The sequence below is a fragment of the Gracilinanus agilis genome, chromosome 1 (genome assembly GCF_016433145.1).
Source record: "Gracilinanus agilis isolate LMUSP501 chromosome 1, AgileGrace, whole genome shotgun sequence".
In the NCBI taxonomy this organism is placed as follows: domain Eukaryota; kingdom Metazoa; phylum Chordata; class Mammalia; order Didelphimorphia; family Didelphidae; genus Gracilinanus; species Gracilinanus agilis.
In genome coordinates, this window is record NC_058130.1 from 710,258,379 (window position 1) to 710,274,239 (window position 15,861).

Sequence of the window (15,861 nt, forward strand, 5' to 3'; positions counted from 1 at the left end):
AAATCCTTTCCCCAGTCTGGTTCTCAGGTTCTCCACATGTCAAATGAGATGGTTGTATTAGACCAATCCAATTGAGTGATTGCTTAATTGAGAAGCATTTATTAAGCAGAATCTGAAAATACAAACAAAAATGAAAGTCCTTGTTCTTGAGGATCTTGCATTCTATTGTGGGAAAATATGCATATGTATGTAAAAATAGATACAAGATTAATTCACAGGTGAGGAAGAAAAAGAGTTATGGGCTCTGGCAGTATTTTGTGTAGAAGATAGTGTTGGAACTGAGTTGTGAAGTGAAGGATTCTAAAAAGTGAAGTTGGAAAGAGAGCATTTTGGGGCTGTGTAAAGTCAGGGGAAATGAGTGAGGAACAGAAGGAAGTCAGTCAGTTTGGCTGAAATGCATGAAGAGGAGCTATGAAAAAGCTGGGAAAGGTAGGTGTCCAGTTGTGAAGGGCTTTAAAAATGCTAAAGGAGTTTTGTAATAGAAGCAACAGGGAACCACTGGAACTTTAATTGGAAAGTGCCTTTATGAGGGTTAAGCAGGGAAGTTAATACCTTGGCATTAGAGATTGTCAGGCTCTGTAGGTGGATAGAGGCTGGCTGATATTCCAAGGGGAGATTCATGCTTAAGAAGAAAGGTTAAGGGACAATTAGAAGGTTCAATGGATAGGGAGCCAGATCTCAAGACATCCTGAGTTCAAATTTGGCCCTGGGCAAGTAACTCAACCTCAGTTGCCTAGGACTTACCATACTTCTGCCGGAACCAATATCTATTATAAGACAAAGAAAGTAAGGGTTTAAAAAAAAAAGTTGAACCAGCTGTTTTTGAGGTCTTTCCCAGCTCCCGAAATTCTAAGTTTCTGCTTTTCCAAGTCTTTTTACAATGCTTAACAATTCTGATTGACTTGGGGGACACACGCCTAGGTGGCGCTCTTGTTAATGAACTACAACTCCCAGAAAGCTAGAGGACAAACAGCACGCTTAGGATTGGCTTGGAAATTTCCGGGGCGGGGAGCGCGCTCTGACCCGCGCAGTTGCGGATTCTCTTAGTCTGTGTTCGACTCTGTTTACTGCAAGCATGGATTTGGGAGACTTTGAGCGGGATAACACGGGCAGCTGCCGTCTGAGTTCGCCGGTGCCAGAGCTGTGCCGCACCGAGGACTGCTGCCTGGGCATCGATGAGGCCGGCCGGGGGCCTGTCCTGGGTGGAGTTGGGGCTCGGAGTGGAGCCTACGGGCTGGGGGAGGATTGTATCCGGGTTGGGGGATTGCCCTGGCGTGGTAGGACGGGCTCCGGGGTGATAATTTAGCTGGAGGTGGACCCTGGTTGTAGGGCAATTAGACTAAGGGATCATATGAAATTGGCCTTGGCTCTGGGCAGGTGGGCAGGATATGGGCCAGAGGAGTCAGGATGCCAGGATTGGAGGCATCTGACCCCAGCTCTTACCTTTCGACAGGCCCCATGGTTTATGGCATCTGCTTTTGTCCCTTGTCCAGATTGGGCGAACTGGAAGCCCTGAAGGTGGCAGGTGAGTCCAGAACTGGAACTGTGCCCAAAAGGCTTCCCAAGAGGCTGGGGAGGATGGGGGAGAGGACTGGATTGTGTACTTCTGACTTAAGTCTCCACTCTGCATTTCTTCTCTTTTCCACCGGACCAGATTCAAAGACTCTGTCAGAGGCCGAGAGGGAGAGACTCTTTGGGAAGCTAGACCAGGCTCGGGACTTTGTGGGCTGGGCCTTGGACATTCTGTCCCCAAACCTCATTTCCAACAGCATGCAGAGGCGGTAAGGGCTGTGCATGGGTGGGCAGCAAATGGACTCTTGGGCCACTCAAGGTGTATGTAGTGGCAAGAACGCTATATTGCAGGACACAGTGTTTCGGAGTCCGAAAGGGACCTCAGGGATCATCTAGCCCATCTCAAATCCCCTCCAGACATGCATAGAGTGGTCACCTATTTTTACTTGTCTACTTACAGTAGGGTAGAACCTATTTAACCCTGCCTGAGGCAGTCCATTTCTCTTTTGAATAACTCTAATTGATATAGGAAGTGCTTCCTTAATTGACCCTACATTTGACAATTAAGGATTATTGATTTACTGCTGGAAGGGACCACAGAGGCCATCAAGTCCATTCCTTCATTTTACAGATTAGGAAACTGAGGTGTAGAGAGGTTAAATGCCTATGTACCCTAAGCTCACATAGCTATGAAGTTTCCCCAATATATTTTTTATTTCATTAAATATTTCTCAATTATACATAAAAAGATTTTTTAACATTTGTTCCTTTTTAGATTTTGAGTTTCAAATTCTTTCCCTCCCTCCCTCACATCTCTCCTCCTTTAGAAGGCAAGCAATTTGATCTAGATTATACATGTGAAATCATGCAAAACATAAATGGTGAAGTTTCTGAGGTGCATTTTTAAAATTCCATTTTTTAAGCTTTTAAAATTTTTTCCATGGTTGTATGATTTATTTTCTCTTCCTCCCCTGTCCTGGAGCTGTCATAAGAAAATTAGGGAAAGTTTAGCAAGAGGCATAAGTTAGCTGGATGGCTGACAGAGAAGGTTCCAAGCATGGAATGGTGGAGGGAGACTTTTCCTGAGGCATTCTCTGGATGCAACTGCTAGGAGTTAGGCTAGGCTTTCCTTAGCTGCTGGAGGTAAAGAACCCAGAAAAAAGAGTCCCTCAGGAAAAAAAGTCTCCCTCCACCATTCCATGCTTGGAACCTTCTCTATCAGCCATCCAGCTAACTTATGCCTCTTGCTAAACTTTCCTTAATTCTCTTATAACAGAGCTGACAAGCAATTCCACTGAGTTATACAAATGTTATCACTTGATACCTATTTCCATATTATTCATTTTTGCAACAGAGTTATCTTTTAAAACCAAAACCCCAAATCATATATATATACCCATACAAACAAGTGATAAATCTTATGTTTTTCTCCTGTGTTTCTACTCCCATAGTTCTCTCTCTGAGGTGGAATTTAAACCCAGTTCTTGCTGCCTCTCAGACAAGTCCTCTTGTCCACTCCAAGGTCTCTTACCTGGTTTTGCTCTGTGGAGCCAAGAAGAAAAAGACTAGTCCTTCTTCCTGATAGCATTCTTTTTTTTTTTTTTTTTTTTAACCCTTACCTTCTGTCCTAGAATCAATGCTAACTATTAGCTCTACCGCAGAAGACCGATAGGAGCTAGGCAATTGGGTTCAGTCCCTTGACCAGGGTTGCATGGCTATGAGGCCAGATTTGAACCTAGGTCTTCCTGACTCCAGGCCTGTGCCACCTAGCTGCCCCTCAATCAACTTTGAAACACTGTAAGGCCTACAAAAGACCTCAGTTTCAGCCACTTCCCAGCTGTGTGACCCTGGGCAAGTCACTTGACCCCCATTGCCCACCCTTACCAATCTTCCACCTATGAGACAATACACCGAAGTACAAGGGTTTAAAAAAAAACAAAACAAAATAAAAGACCTCAGTTTGACTCATAGGGTCACCAATTTAGAGCTGAAAAGAGACCTCATAAGCACAAGATAAATAACGTGGGGTTCTATCTTCTTGCTTAGGGCCATATCATAGTAAATATCAGAGGCAGGATTTGAACCCAGATTTTCCTCCCTCTGATTCAAGTACTGTTTACTCCATGACATTGCTTCCCCTCCCTTACTCACTAGTTGGGTGACTTTGAATAAGTTCTTTCCCCTTTGTGAGCCTCAGTTTCTCCCAGGATAAAATGGTAATTGGCTGATGTTCAAAGTCCTTTCCAACTATAAATGAGGCTGCAAAAGACTCATCCTTGGGAAGACTCATATTGGGTGATGGGGATCCTGAAAGTAGCCTTAAGGAAGATATTTGATTGCCCCTTAATAAGGAGTGGGGCCAGGCAAAGTCTGAGTGGGCTCTACATATTTCCTTTTAGGGCCAAGTATAACTTGAACTCCCTTTCTCACGACACTGCTATGGCTTTGGTGCAGTTGGCCCTGGATCAGGGTGTGAAGGTCACTCAGGTTAGTGGGACCTATTCAGGGTAGGGGAAGTTGGGCTGCCTTGGGCTACCCTGCCTCTGACCCACATCCCCTGGTTTTTATAGGTGTTTGTGGATACAGTGGGGCCAGCTGACAAGTACCAGCAAAAACTTCAGGAGAGGTTTCCAGAGCTAGAGGTGACTGTTCGACCCAAGGCAGATTCCCTCTTCCCTGTGGTCAGTGCTGCCAGCATTTGTGCCAAGGTCAGTCCCCCTACCACCTTGTTGTCTGGACTCCCCTGACCCAGAGAAGTGCCTACTATGTACCCACCTGCCTTGGTTCCATACCCACCTTTACTCAGCCTACCCTTCCAGGTTGCCCGGGACCAGGTTGTGAAGAGATGGAAGTTTCTGGAAGACCTTGGGGACATGAAAATGGATTATGGGTCTGGCTACCCCAATGGTGAGTACTCCAGTCAAACCAGTGGTCTCATTCTCCCTTATTCCCTGGGGAAGCCAAGATTGGGTGAAAGAGGGTACTAACCTAGGGAGAGTAGGTACCACTATGGAGTGCCAGGCCTGGAGTCAGGAGGACCTGGGTTCAAATCTGGCTTTAGACATTTGCTAGCTGCATGACTCTGGGCAAGACACTTAACCCCCCCAGTTGCCTAGTTCTTACCACTCTTCTGCCTTAGAATTGCTACTTAGTATTCATTCTAAGACAGATGGTAAGGATTTAAAAAAAATAAAGGAGTACTACCCTGCAGTATGGCTACAAGAGGGCATGGGGCCAAGAGACAAAAGTCTGAGAACCACATTCTAAAGATGGAAATAAACATAGAGGTCCTACTATCCCCAGTTGCCATCATTTTCTAGATAAGAAGACTGAGTCCCAGAGAACGTAAGGGACTTCTCTGGAATCACCCTGAGAACTACTAGGAGCACTGAGATCGGAACCCAGATTCTCTGATTTCCAAACCAGTGCTCAGCTCAACTCAACCAGCATTTATTAAACAATTAAATTGTGACTCTTGCCCTGTGTGAGGTGTTGCAGAGGCAGAAATGAAACATACCCTTTTCTTTCCCTAGAGGTTACCTCAAGAGGGTGCAGTGTGGGTTCAGGGTTCTGGTAGGAGGTGACTTAAGCCTTAAAGGAAGCTAGGGACCTTAAGAGGTGACGGTGAGTAAGAAAAAGATTCCAGGTATGAGGGAAAAGGGAGATATGAACAGCCTGAACTAAAGGCCAAAAGTGGAAAATCCAGTGCTGAATGGAGGTGCTAAGCCTTTGGCCAGCCAGTAGAGAGGGGAAGGGCAGGCATATGGAAGATCTGGAGAAGCTCCGTGGAGGCTTCTAAATCCTAGAGTCACTAGGGAGCCACCATAGGTTTCTGTCAGTTGTTTGGAAGAAGGATTGGAGAAAGCAGAGATTGGAAACTGCCAGAGTAGTTAAGAGGCTGTTTGAGTAGCTCAGGTGAAAGGTAATGAGGGTGGTGGCCTCATGCTAGAGAAACGAAGAGACAGGTGGAGGCGGAGGCGTTGTGGAGGCAGGGTCAGCAGCTGTACACATGATTAGATGGGGGAAAAGAGTGGAGGAATTACAGCTGTGGCTGTAAATCTGAGCTAGTGGAACAGTGGTGGTTCCCAGCAGAAATTTAAAAAGAAAAGGTGGGGTAGGGAGAAAAATGATGAGTTCTGTTGTGGACATGTGGGAGTTTGAGGTACTGATGGGACAGGCAGTTGATATGAAGTAGGACAGAGTTTTAAGGCTTGCAAAACAATTCGAAAACTTGCTGGGGCAGCTAAGTGGTACAGTAGATAGGGCACCAGGTCTAGGGTGAGGAAGATGAGTCTTGAGTTCAAATTCAGCCTCAGACACTTACTAGCTATGTGACCCTGGGCAAGTCACTTAATCTTGTTTGCCTCAGTTTCCTCATCTGTTAAATGAGCTGGAGAAGGAAATTGCAAACCACTCCAAGATCTCTGCCAAGGAAATCCCAAATTGACTCATGAAAAGTCAAGCACAACTAAAAAACAACAACAATTACAAATATTATCTCATTTAATCTTTACAGCATCTCTGGATGGTAGATGCTGTTCTATTTATCACCATTTAACAGATGAGGAAACTGAAGTAGACAGAGGCTAAGGGATTTTCCCAGGGTCATATAAGTAAGTAAGTATCTGAGGCTGAATTTGAACATAGGTCTTCCTGATTCTAGGTGAAGATTTGGGAGTCATGTGCAAGATGATAATTTTTAAAAATTTCCCCCCAATTACATGGGAAAAAAGTTTCCAACATGTTTCAAAGACTATTCAGTTTCAAATTCTCTCCTTACCTCCCACCCACCATGAGATGATAAGCAATGTCATATAGATTTTACATGTGCAATCATGTAAAACATTTTTCCATATTAATCCTTTTGGGGAAGGAAACTTAAGTAGAAAAAAAGTTAAGAAAGTTAAAATAGTTTGCTTTGGTTTAGATTCAGACTCAGTTCTTTTTCTCTGGAAATAGATGGCATTCTTTTATCACGAGTCCTTTAGGATAGTTTTGGATCATTGTTTTTCTAAGAACAGTTGTTATTCAGTTGTTCATTATAAAGTATTTGTGGCATATACAATGTCTGGTTCTGTTTATTTCATTCTGCTTCTGTTTGTATAAGTCTTTCCAGGTTTTTCTGAGCTCCTGCTCATCATTTCTTATAGCACTGTAGTGTTCCATTACAGTTATTTATACTATAACTTACTTAGCCATTCCCCTGTTGATGGGTATCTCCTCACCAAATTTTGCTTCCACAAAAAGTGCTGCTTTAAGTATTTTTGTACACGTGTGTTCCCCCCCCCCCTTTTTTAAATCTCTTTGGGATCCAAACCTAGTAATGGTATTGTATTGCTGGGTCAAAGAATATGTACTGTTTTATAACCCTTTGGGCACATATCCAAATTGCTCTCCTGAATGATTGAATTGGTTCATAGCTCCCTCAACAATTCATTCTTATTCTAGCTTTCCCATATGCCCTCTATGTTTGGTCATTTTCCTTTTCTGTTATAATATCCAACCTGATAGGTGTGGGGTGGTACTTCAGAGTTATTTTAATCTGCATTTCTCTAATAATGATTGAGAATTTTTTGCACGATCATAACTTTTATGTTATTTGAGAACTGCCTGCTCATATCCTTTGGCCATTCATCAATTGGAGAATGACTTGTATTCTTCTATATTTAATTCATTTCTCTATGTATTTGAGAAATGAAGCCTTTATTAGAGAAACTTTAAAAAATCTTGTACCATTATGATTATTGTGTATTTCCATCCTATTTACCCCATTTCTGATCTCCACCTCCCCCGATTTGCCCTTCTCTTATCTCCTCTTCTTTGGATTTTTGTGCTTTTTTTTTTTTTTTACCAGTGGTCTTAAGGCATTAATTTTTTCAGTATTTTTTGTGCCTTGTCAAGCTATTGACTCTTTTTTTCCCCCATGGTTTTCCTGTATCACTTTCATTTCTTTTCCCAATTTTTCTTCAACCTTTATTTTTAAAATCCTTTTTGAGCTCCTCTTTTTTTTGTCTTGAGAGCAATTTATATTTTCCTTGGAGGCTTTGGATGCAGCAGTGTTGAGTTGGTTGTCTTCTTAGTTTGAATTTACCCTGTCACCAAAATAACTTTTTATATTGTTTCTTTTTTGTTTGTTTTCTCATTTTCTTGTCTTTTTCTTTTAGTTTAAAAATCTATTAAAAGTTGAACTCTGTAACTGTGGTGGAGGGAGCACTGTTCCAAGCTTCAGGTTCTTCGTTTAATTATCTTCAAAGTTGGCACTAGGGTTCTATCTGCTTTCAGTCTTCCTAGGTGGCATGATGTAAGGAGAGGTGTGTTTAATACTCTCCAACCCTGTGCTCTGGTCTGTGAGTAGCTCCAAGCACTCTTTTAGTCCTCGGAACTGTAACCAGGGTCCCCCGTGGCTGCAAGTGCTGGTGTATGATCCTCCTCACCCTGTGACTGTACCCCAGGACTGCAACCTGGTTCTGCATATGGGCAATTCCACTAAAGTCTTGCACCCAGAGCCAGCAAAGGGACTCTTGTACTCTTCTGAGCAATTGTCCGATCCCCGCTTACCACCTGTGGCCGAGAGCCCTAGAAGCCTTGGCTGCTGCTTCAATTGTGCCCCAAACCAATTGCCTTGGTGGCACCTGCCCTGGCATGCTCTCTTCTCCCTCCACCCTGGTGCACTAGATCCCTCATGCTGGCCTTCTAAGTTGTTTTGGGCTGAAAAATTACTTTATCTTGTCTTTTTTGTGGGTTATGCTCCAGAATTCGTTTTGAGGTATTATATCATAGTTTTTTGGAGGGTAATTTGGTAGAAATTAGATGGGTCCCTGTACCTTCTCCACCAACTTGGCTCTGTCTCAGGATGATCGTTGGGGCAGCTGAGTAGCTCAGTGAATTGAGAGCCAGGCCTAGAGATGGGAGATCCTAGATTCAAATCTGGCCTCAGATACTTCCCAGCTGTGTCACCCTGGGCAAGTCACTTAACTTCCATTGCCTAGCCCTAACCACTCTTCTGCCTTGGAGCCAATACACAATATTGACTCCAAGATGGAAGGTAAGGATTTAAAAAAAAAAATCGTTGATATGATAGATGCTCATTGAGCCCATGGAAACTGATAAGATCTCCAAGAAAGTATAGAGAAGAAGAGGAGAACCTTCTTGGGATTATCACTGTAAGGAATAAAATTTAGGTATTTATAGATATATATTAAAAATATGTGGCCGCCAGGAATCAACAATTTAGGTTGATTCCGTAATTAATTCAGACCCAAGTCAGCATCGGGTTGAAGAGTTTATTTACAATCGGTAGGTAAAAGTAGGAATAAAGAGAAAAGTAGAGGCTAGTCCAGGCCAAAGGCCTGGACGGAGGGAGAAGGTTAGAAGGCTAAATAAATGAAGCTGTAAGCCACAGGGCCCAACAGCCAGATAGGCAGAGTTTAGAATTGGCCCAGCTAGGCCAAGGAAGTCAGCCTAACTTACCCACGTGACAATACAGAGTGTAAGCTGTCTGTGGTCTCAGGAGATGCTTCTTCCTCCAGTTCCAGAGGGCAACTGCCCCCACAGGAAGTTCACTCACTTACTTAAAGAGATTGTGTCTTTCATCACTTCCTGTGGTCCACCTCTAATTCAAATGGACAAATGACAGTTTCTACATTGATTTGGACTGCCCAAAGGGCAGTCCCTTATTCTTGATTTGTTACTTATTGTCACGTGTGGGTAACTCTCCTCTCCCCTCCCCACTAAGGGAGGTGGGAGTGACATCATTAGCACGCCTGGGTTGAGTAGATTTTTGACTATTTATGGGATCTGGCTAATTCTATTTACACATCACCCTAGTCCCCTCACTTTCTTTTTATTTTCTTCCTCTAAATTAGTTTTTAAAACCCTTACCCTTTTGGCCTTAGAACTGATATTAAGTATTGGTTTCAAGGCAACTGAGCAGTAGGGGCTAGGCAGTGGGGGTTAAGTGATTTGCCCAGGATCACAAAACTAGGAAGTGACTAAGTCCAGATTTGAACCTAGGACCTCCCATCTCCAGGCCTCTATCTATTGAGCCACCTAGCTGCCCCTCTCCTCACTTTCAATTCTTCTACCTATTCACTTAGTTTTTGAATCTTATTATTTCTACCTTCACAAAATCTCTTCTGTTTATCCCCCCTTATCTCCAAACAAATACCACCTTAGTTTGGCCCTTCTCACCTGGACTATTACATTAATTGCAGTAATTTCATTATCGATGTCCCAGCCTCAAGTCTCTCCCCTCTTCAGTTCTTTCTTTACACAGCTGCCAAACAACAAAAAAAAGTTTTTTAACTCTTACCTTCTGTCTTAGACGAGTAGTAAGGGCTAGGTAATGGAAGTTGCCCAAGATCATACAGCTAGGTAGTATCTGAATTCAGATTTGAATACAAGACCTTCCAAATCAATTTTCTTGAAGCAAAAAATCTGACCATGCCACACTCCTAGTCGTTAAACTCCAGTGGCTCCCTATTGCTTTCAGGTTTAGATATATTTTCCTCTGGTCAGCATTCAAGCCTTTTATAGTCTTGGCCTCAATTGTCTTTTCCTTTCTTATTGCCCATTATTCCTGTTTATATATACTTTGGTTCAAGTAGGCTGACTTTCTTGCTGTTTCTTATGCCCAGCAATCTGTATCTGGCTTCCTGCTTTTTGTCTGGCTGTCTCTCATTTATGTAAAACACTCCCTCCCTGATCTTCATCTGCCAGAATCCCAGTCCCTAATTTCATTCAAGGCTTAGCTCAGGTGCCATCTTCTCTATGAGACCTTTCTTGGTGCCTTCCCAGCTGCTAGTACCTTCTCCTGAAAAGTACCTTATATCTATATGTAATTATCTCCTATATGCCTGTAAAGGCAGTCAGGTGGCATTTCCAGATAGAACTATGGGTTTGAACTCAAAAAGACCTGAATTTAAATTATCCTTTAGATGCTAGCTATTTGATCCTGGCAAGTCACCTCTGTGAGCCTCAGTTTTCCCATTTGTGAAATGGTGTAGATAATAATTGTACCTACTACACAGGGTTGTTGTGAATCTCAAAAGAGAGGGCATGTGGAAACACTCTGAGGACTTTTAAATGCTAGTTTTCTTCATTCCGGTATGTTTTATCTATACCTATATAGGTATGTGCTATTTTTCTGAACAGAAGAGCTCCTCAAGCTTCGGATCTGTTTTCTTTGTTCTCTTTGTATCCACAGTGCCCAGGGATAGCTAAGTGGTGCAGTGGATAGAGCCCTGGGCCTGGAGTCAGGAAGAATCCTCTTCCTGAGATCCAATCTGGCCTCATACACTTATTAGCTATGTGACCCTGAGTGAGTCATTTAACTTCTCTCTGCCTCAGTTTCCTCATCTGTCGAATGAGCTGGAGAAGGAAATGACAAAGTACTCCAGTATATCTGGCAAGAAAACCCCAAATGGGGTCATAAAGAGTTAGGCACAACTAAAATAACCAAACAACAAATCTGCAGTATGTAAAAGGGAAAAATTGTGGTTGGTTGAACTAAATATTTAAAGGAGTGATCACCAGGAATTGAATAAATATCAATTCCAAAATGATTTTTTAGTAATTTATTTATAAAATATAGGAGAGAGTGAAAGTAAAGAAATGAGAATAGGATAGAGTAAGAGATCTAGCTTAATGAGCTAAACTGTGTGCTTGATTCCTGGCTTTACTCTGGCAGGGCTCCAGAGGCACTAGCTGGAGAGCCTAAAAGTCAATTAACAAGGATTTTAGCCACGAGGTCTCCTAATCAAGGGCCCCTCCGGAGGCTAGTACCTCCAGGGAAGCTAAGGGAGTGAGCCTTTTTCACTCACCATGTGTAGTTCTCAGGGAGAGATTTAATAACAGTCTCACCAAGTCCAAGGTCCTAGCCAGTGCTCCTCCACGTCCAGTTCCAGATGAAGAAGTGAAGAACTTGCTCACAGGAAGTTGTCACTCCCTTTTAAAGGTGCTTCTTTTGCGTCACTTCCTGTGTCTTCCTTCTAGTTTACATGTCCAGTCACAACAGGTGCTTTACTTAGGACTGCCCAGGGGGCAGTATGTAAATAAAATTAGCTCTAGTCCATTCTATAGTCAACACTCTACCTACCTGAGATGAGGTCATTCCCTCCTCCCTTAGTGGGGAGGGGAGACGAGTTACCCACACGTGACAATAAATAACAAATCAAGAACAAGGGACTGCCCTTTGGGCAGTCCAAATCAATGTAGAGACTGCCATTTGTCCACTTGAATTAGAGGTGGACCCACAGGAAGTGACAAAAGACACTATCTCTTTAAGTATGTTGGTTACTTCCTGTGGAGGCAGTTCCCGCCTTGAATCTTGGTGCTGAAGGAGCTCCTAAGACCACAGACAGCTTCTACTCTGTATTGTCACGTGGGTAAGTTAGGCTGACTTCCTTGGCCTACCTAGGCTGCTTCCAAAACTCTGCCTTAAATAGGCACTAGCCTATCTGGTTGCTAGGCCTTGTGGCTTGCAGCCTAATTTATTTAAGCTTTTAACCTTCTCTCTCATCTAGGCCTCTGCAGGCCTGGAATAGCCTCCCCTTCCTCTTTATTCCCATACCTTTACCTTCCTAAATGTCAATAAACTGCCTAACCCAATGCTGACTTGGGTCTGATTTAATTATGGAATCAACCTGAATTGTTGATTCCTGGTGGCCACACTTTAAATACATATTTATATAATACCTAAAATTTCCCTCTTACAGCAGTCAGTCAATTCTGATTTGTCATTCACTCTTGCACATGTGGGTCACAGACCTCCCCACTTGAGAATTAAGTGGTAGTGTTTACATTTTTAGTGATTAAATAGAAAAATGAACTGGGTAGATTTAATCTCATTATCACAAGTACCTAGCCTATTAAAGGTATTGCCAAAAAGAAAGGCTCATTGGTTAATTGATTGGGGGGGGAGACAGATACTGGTTGGTCATCCAGTAAAGGAGATTAAGGAATAGATAAATCCAAAGGGAACCCAGAAGGGGCAGAGTTAAGGAATTAGACTCCAGGAGCAAGGTTGATTGACAGAGTCACAAACTGCTCCCTCCACTCTCCTGTGTGTCCCAAGACATCCATAATCTGTAGTTATCGGATCCTTGAAGCTGGCTACTCTGATGCCCTTCTACATATGAGGAAGTTTCCCTAGAGAGAGGCTAGAGCTTGCCCAGGGTCACGTAGCACTCATTCTGACTGGCAATTTCAGGCTGACCCACCACCTTTTTTTCCTTGGTAATGAAACCACAAAGGAGAGAATTGAGGCACACAGGGAGGGACTTGGGGTATATGTAGCAATGGACCCTGGAATCTTGGTCCAGCAGATCCCAAGATCTGTTCCTCATGGTTGTGTCCTGCCTAGGTTCGGCCTTTCATTTTTGATCTCCCTTCTTCCTCAGACCCCAAGACTAAAGAGTGGCTGTCCCAGTGCTTGGACCCGGTCTTTGGTTTTCCCCAGTTTGTCCGATTTAGCTGGAGCACTGCTCAGCTCATCCTGGATGGACGTGCCGTGCCTGTGCGCTGGTGGGTTGACCCTGGGCTCCCCTGGGGGAGGAACGAAGGGACTAGCTGGCAACACGTTGACTTTGGCACTTACCTGCTTCCTGGGAGAATCCCAGCCCTAGGGTTCTGGCCTTGGAGACAGATGAAAGGGGTGGCAAGAGGTTGTTGGGGACCAAGGATAATTGAGGCTGGAGGGGTGGGAGTGGTGGATGGGAATCACTCTGGCTTATATATCACTCTTCACCATTGCACATTCCTCCTCCATGCAGGGAGGACTCGGAGGAAGAGGCGGGAGATCCACCGGCTGCTGGCAGGGGTTCTAGCACCCCCTCCCTGCTATCTTACTTTGCCCGTAGACAGACTCCCACAGAAAGACAGTCTCACCGGTTCTTCCATGAAAGGGGGTTGGAGACGGTGGCTGACCTGTAGAAATTGTTGGGGAAGTGGGTACAGAGAGTGGCAGTGTCAGGCAGGCATGGACAGTAGTGCTGCTTTGTGTCCTTGTCTTTTTTCCTTCCCAGTGGTTCATAATAAAGTCTCAGGAACATCAGTGTCTGTCTTTGTCTGGATTGAAGGGATGGGTAGAGGGAGGGGGTAAGTGAAGGATGCTTGAGCCTGACTGCACAGAATGTGAAATCATACTTTTGGATAGCACTAGAAAACTTTTCCTTATGTCCAACTGAAATCTGCCTCTGGAACTTCCCAGGAGGACTGTACTTAGAATCAGTTGCCCTGGGTTTACTTTTTTTTTTTTTTAACCCTTATCTTTTGTCTTAGAATCAGAACTAACCAAAGTTCCAAGACAGAAAAGCAGCACGGGCTAGGCAATTGGATTTAGTGATTTGTCCAGAGCCACAGCTGGAAAATGTCTGATGCCACATTTGAATCGAGGACCTGTAAAAATATGGGCACCAGGGATGTTAAAATATAATCTAAATGGTTGTGGGTACACACACACTGGTTTGAAGGAGAGACAGGACCAGAATAGGGAGACCAGAGTACACAGCTAAGCTGCTGCTTACTGTCACCCAGCTCACTACTAGGCCAGAGTCTTTGAAACCAGCAGGCAAGGTAAAAGGTTTTAACAGTTTTAATTATGTTCAACTAAATAAAGGTGGGATAGGGGATTCTACACTAAAACCTAAATGGCAAAACCACAGGGCAAGGGGAGGACTTGACTTCTCTAATCTTAGTGATCTAAACAGGCCGGGGCCAAAGGAACAGCACTGGAGTCTCTGGGAGGCTCCTTCAAACCTGGTTCCAGCCAGGTTTGACCAGCACAGCTAAAGGCCTGAGGGTGGCTTTGAGGGTTCTCACAGTAATCCACAGATGATCACAGGATGCCAAAAGCCAAGATGGTCCAAGGTATCCAAGTAGAGAGAGTGTGCTTGAGATGCTGTCCACCAGATCCCAAACTCCTCCTCCACTTGGTGCTGCTCTGCAGGTCTTGTCCACTTGCTAGAAGCCACCACCACTCAGGATCCCAGGGAATCAGGATGCAGGTCTGAGATCTCCCAGGGTTAGCAACAGTTTGTGCCAACCACTAATGGAGTCTCTCTCAGAGCACAAGCCCCTACTTCCTGCTCCTTCATTCCATCTTGGAATGCTCCAGCCCTTCCTGCTAGGTCCAACCTTAATACTTAATTACTAACTAATCTTCCTCACAACAGACCAACTATTCCTTGACCTGGCCCTCTGGTCACTTGAGTCACTTAACTGCCCCTATTAGGTTTGAATCCAAGTGTTGCTAATATATGCCTCTGTTCTCCTGTGAAGTGAAATGATTAGATAACAAGCTTGGAGTAGAGGTTAGAGTTGTTGAACTTATATTCAATGAAATGTCTCAAAAAGCATTGAGTGCTTCCTGTGTGCTAAGCAGACAAAAGTAAAAGCAGTACCTGCATTTGAGGAGTTCACATTCTAATGGCCATGGAGAGACAACAGGGAAATAACTAGCCATCTACAAGATTTATACAGTGTAGATGGAAGGTAATCTCAGAGAGGAAAGACTCCTGAAGAAGATGGGATTTGAGCTGTTTGAAAATTAGGGACATGGATTTGGGGAGAGGCAGGAAATAAACGTTTATTTAATACCTACTATATACCAGGCTATATGTTTGATCTTGACACAGCCCTGTGAGGTAGGTGCTATTATGATGCTCATTTGGGGGAAACAGGCTGACAGAGGTTAAGTGACTTGCCCAGGATCACTTAGCCAGGAAGAGTCTGAGATCATATTTGAACTCAAGTCTTCCTGACTCCAGGTCTAGCATTCTATCCACTGGAGAGTCCTGCTGGCATGAGAGATAATGGTGCAAAGGTCTGCAGATGGGGATGGCCAATAGGTTAGTGGAATTGGGTGCTAAAGTGTGGAGAGTAAAATAGTACTAGAAAAGAACTTTTGGTGCTCTCAGAGGATTTCATATTCTATCTGTGGGGAAAAGGGTACCATTGGAGTTTATTGAGCAGAGGATAACGTTATGGGGCCTTTGCTGTAGGATAATTATTGAGTCTTCTCTACCCACATGGCCACCATTATCATTCAGTCCTCACTCAGCTGGATTATTGCAACAGCCTCCTAACTGGAGTCTCCCACTCTAATCCATGCTGCATATTGCAGCAGCTGCCTAAGTTCCCTTATGCTTAGATATGACCTTGTGACTCCCCAACTCGAAAGACCCCAGTGACTTCCAATTACCTCTAAGATAAACTTTAAACCCTTTTTTGGGGCATGTTAAAAATTCAATATATATACCACCAAAAAGGGTTATCAATTCAGATAATCTATGCAAGCTATGCATAAAAGAAGTGAAATGAAATACTAAAAAATATATAAAATGGGTTAAA

At 43.7% G+C, this 15,861-nt stretch overlaps 1 protein-coding gene across 2 annotated transcripts; it reads left to right on the forward strand.

The window, feature by feature from the left end:
• Positions 1-1,023: 1,023 nt before the first annotated feature.
• On the forward strand, positions 1,024-13,565 carry RNASEH2A (ribonuclease H2 subunit A). 2 transcript variants are annotated; one of them, XM_044658434.1, is made up of 8 exons: positions 1,024-1,202; positions 1,454-1,525; positions 1,655-1,781; positions 3,912-3,999; positions 4,083-4,220; positions 4,332-4,419; positions 12,912-13,039; positions 13,303-13,565. In XM_044658434.1, the coding sequence occupies exons 1-8, from the start codon at positions 1,076-1,078 to the stop codon at positions 13,441-13,443; spliced, it is 909 nt and encodes a 302-aa protein (XP_044514369.1). In that variant the 5' UTR covers positions 1,024-1,075; the 3' UTR covers positions 13,444-13,565. The 2 variants fall into 2 exon arrangements, with proteins under 2 accessions (XP_044514369.1, XP_044514367.1); XM_044658432.1 differs by having other exon boundaries at positions 1,025-1,202; positions 12,912-13,035; positions 13,284-13,565.
• The last annotated feature ends 2,296 nt before the right edge of the window (positions 13,566-15,861 follow it).

Excerpts from the sequence above, each read along its gene's own strand:
- RNASEH2A (XM_044658432.1), top strand. The coding sequence starts at position 1,076 with ATGGATTTGGGAGACTTTGAGCGGGATAACACGGGCAGCTGCCGTCTG. Across the intron at positions 1,203-1,453 it reads CGGCCGGGGGCCTGTCCTGG|GCCCCATGGTTTATGGCATC; the intron begins GTGGAGTTGGGG and ends ACCTTTCGACAG. Across the intron at positions 13,036-13,283 it reads CGTGCCGTGCCTGTGCGCTG|GGAGGACTCGGAGGAAGAGG; the intron begins GTGGGTTGACCC and ends TCCTCCATGCAG.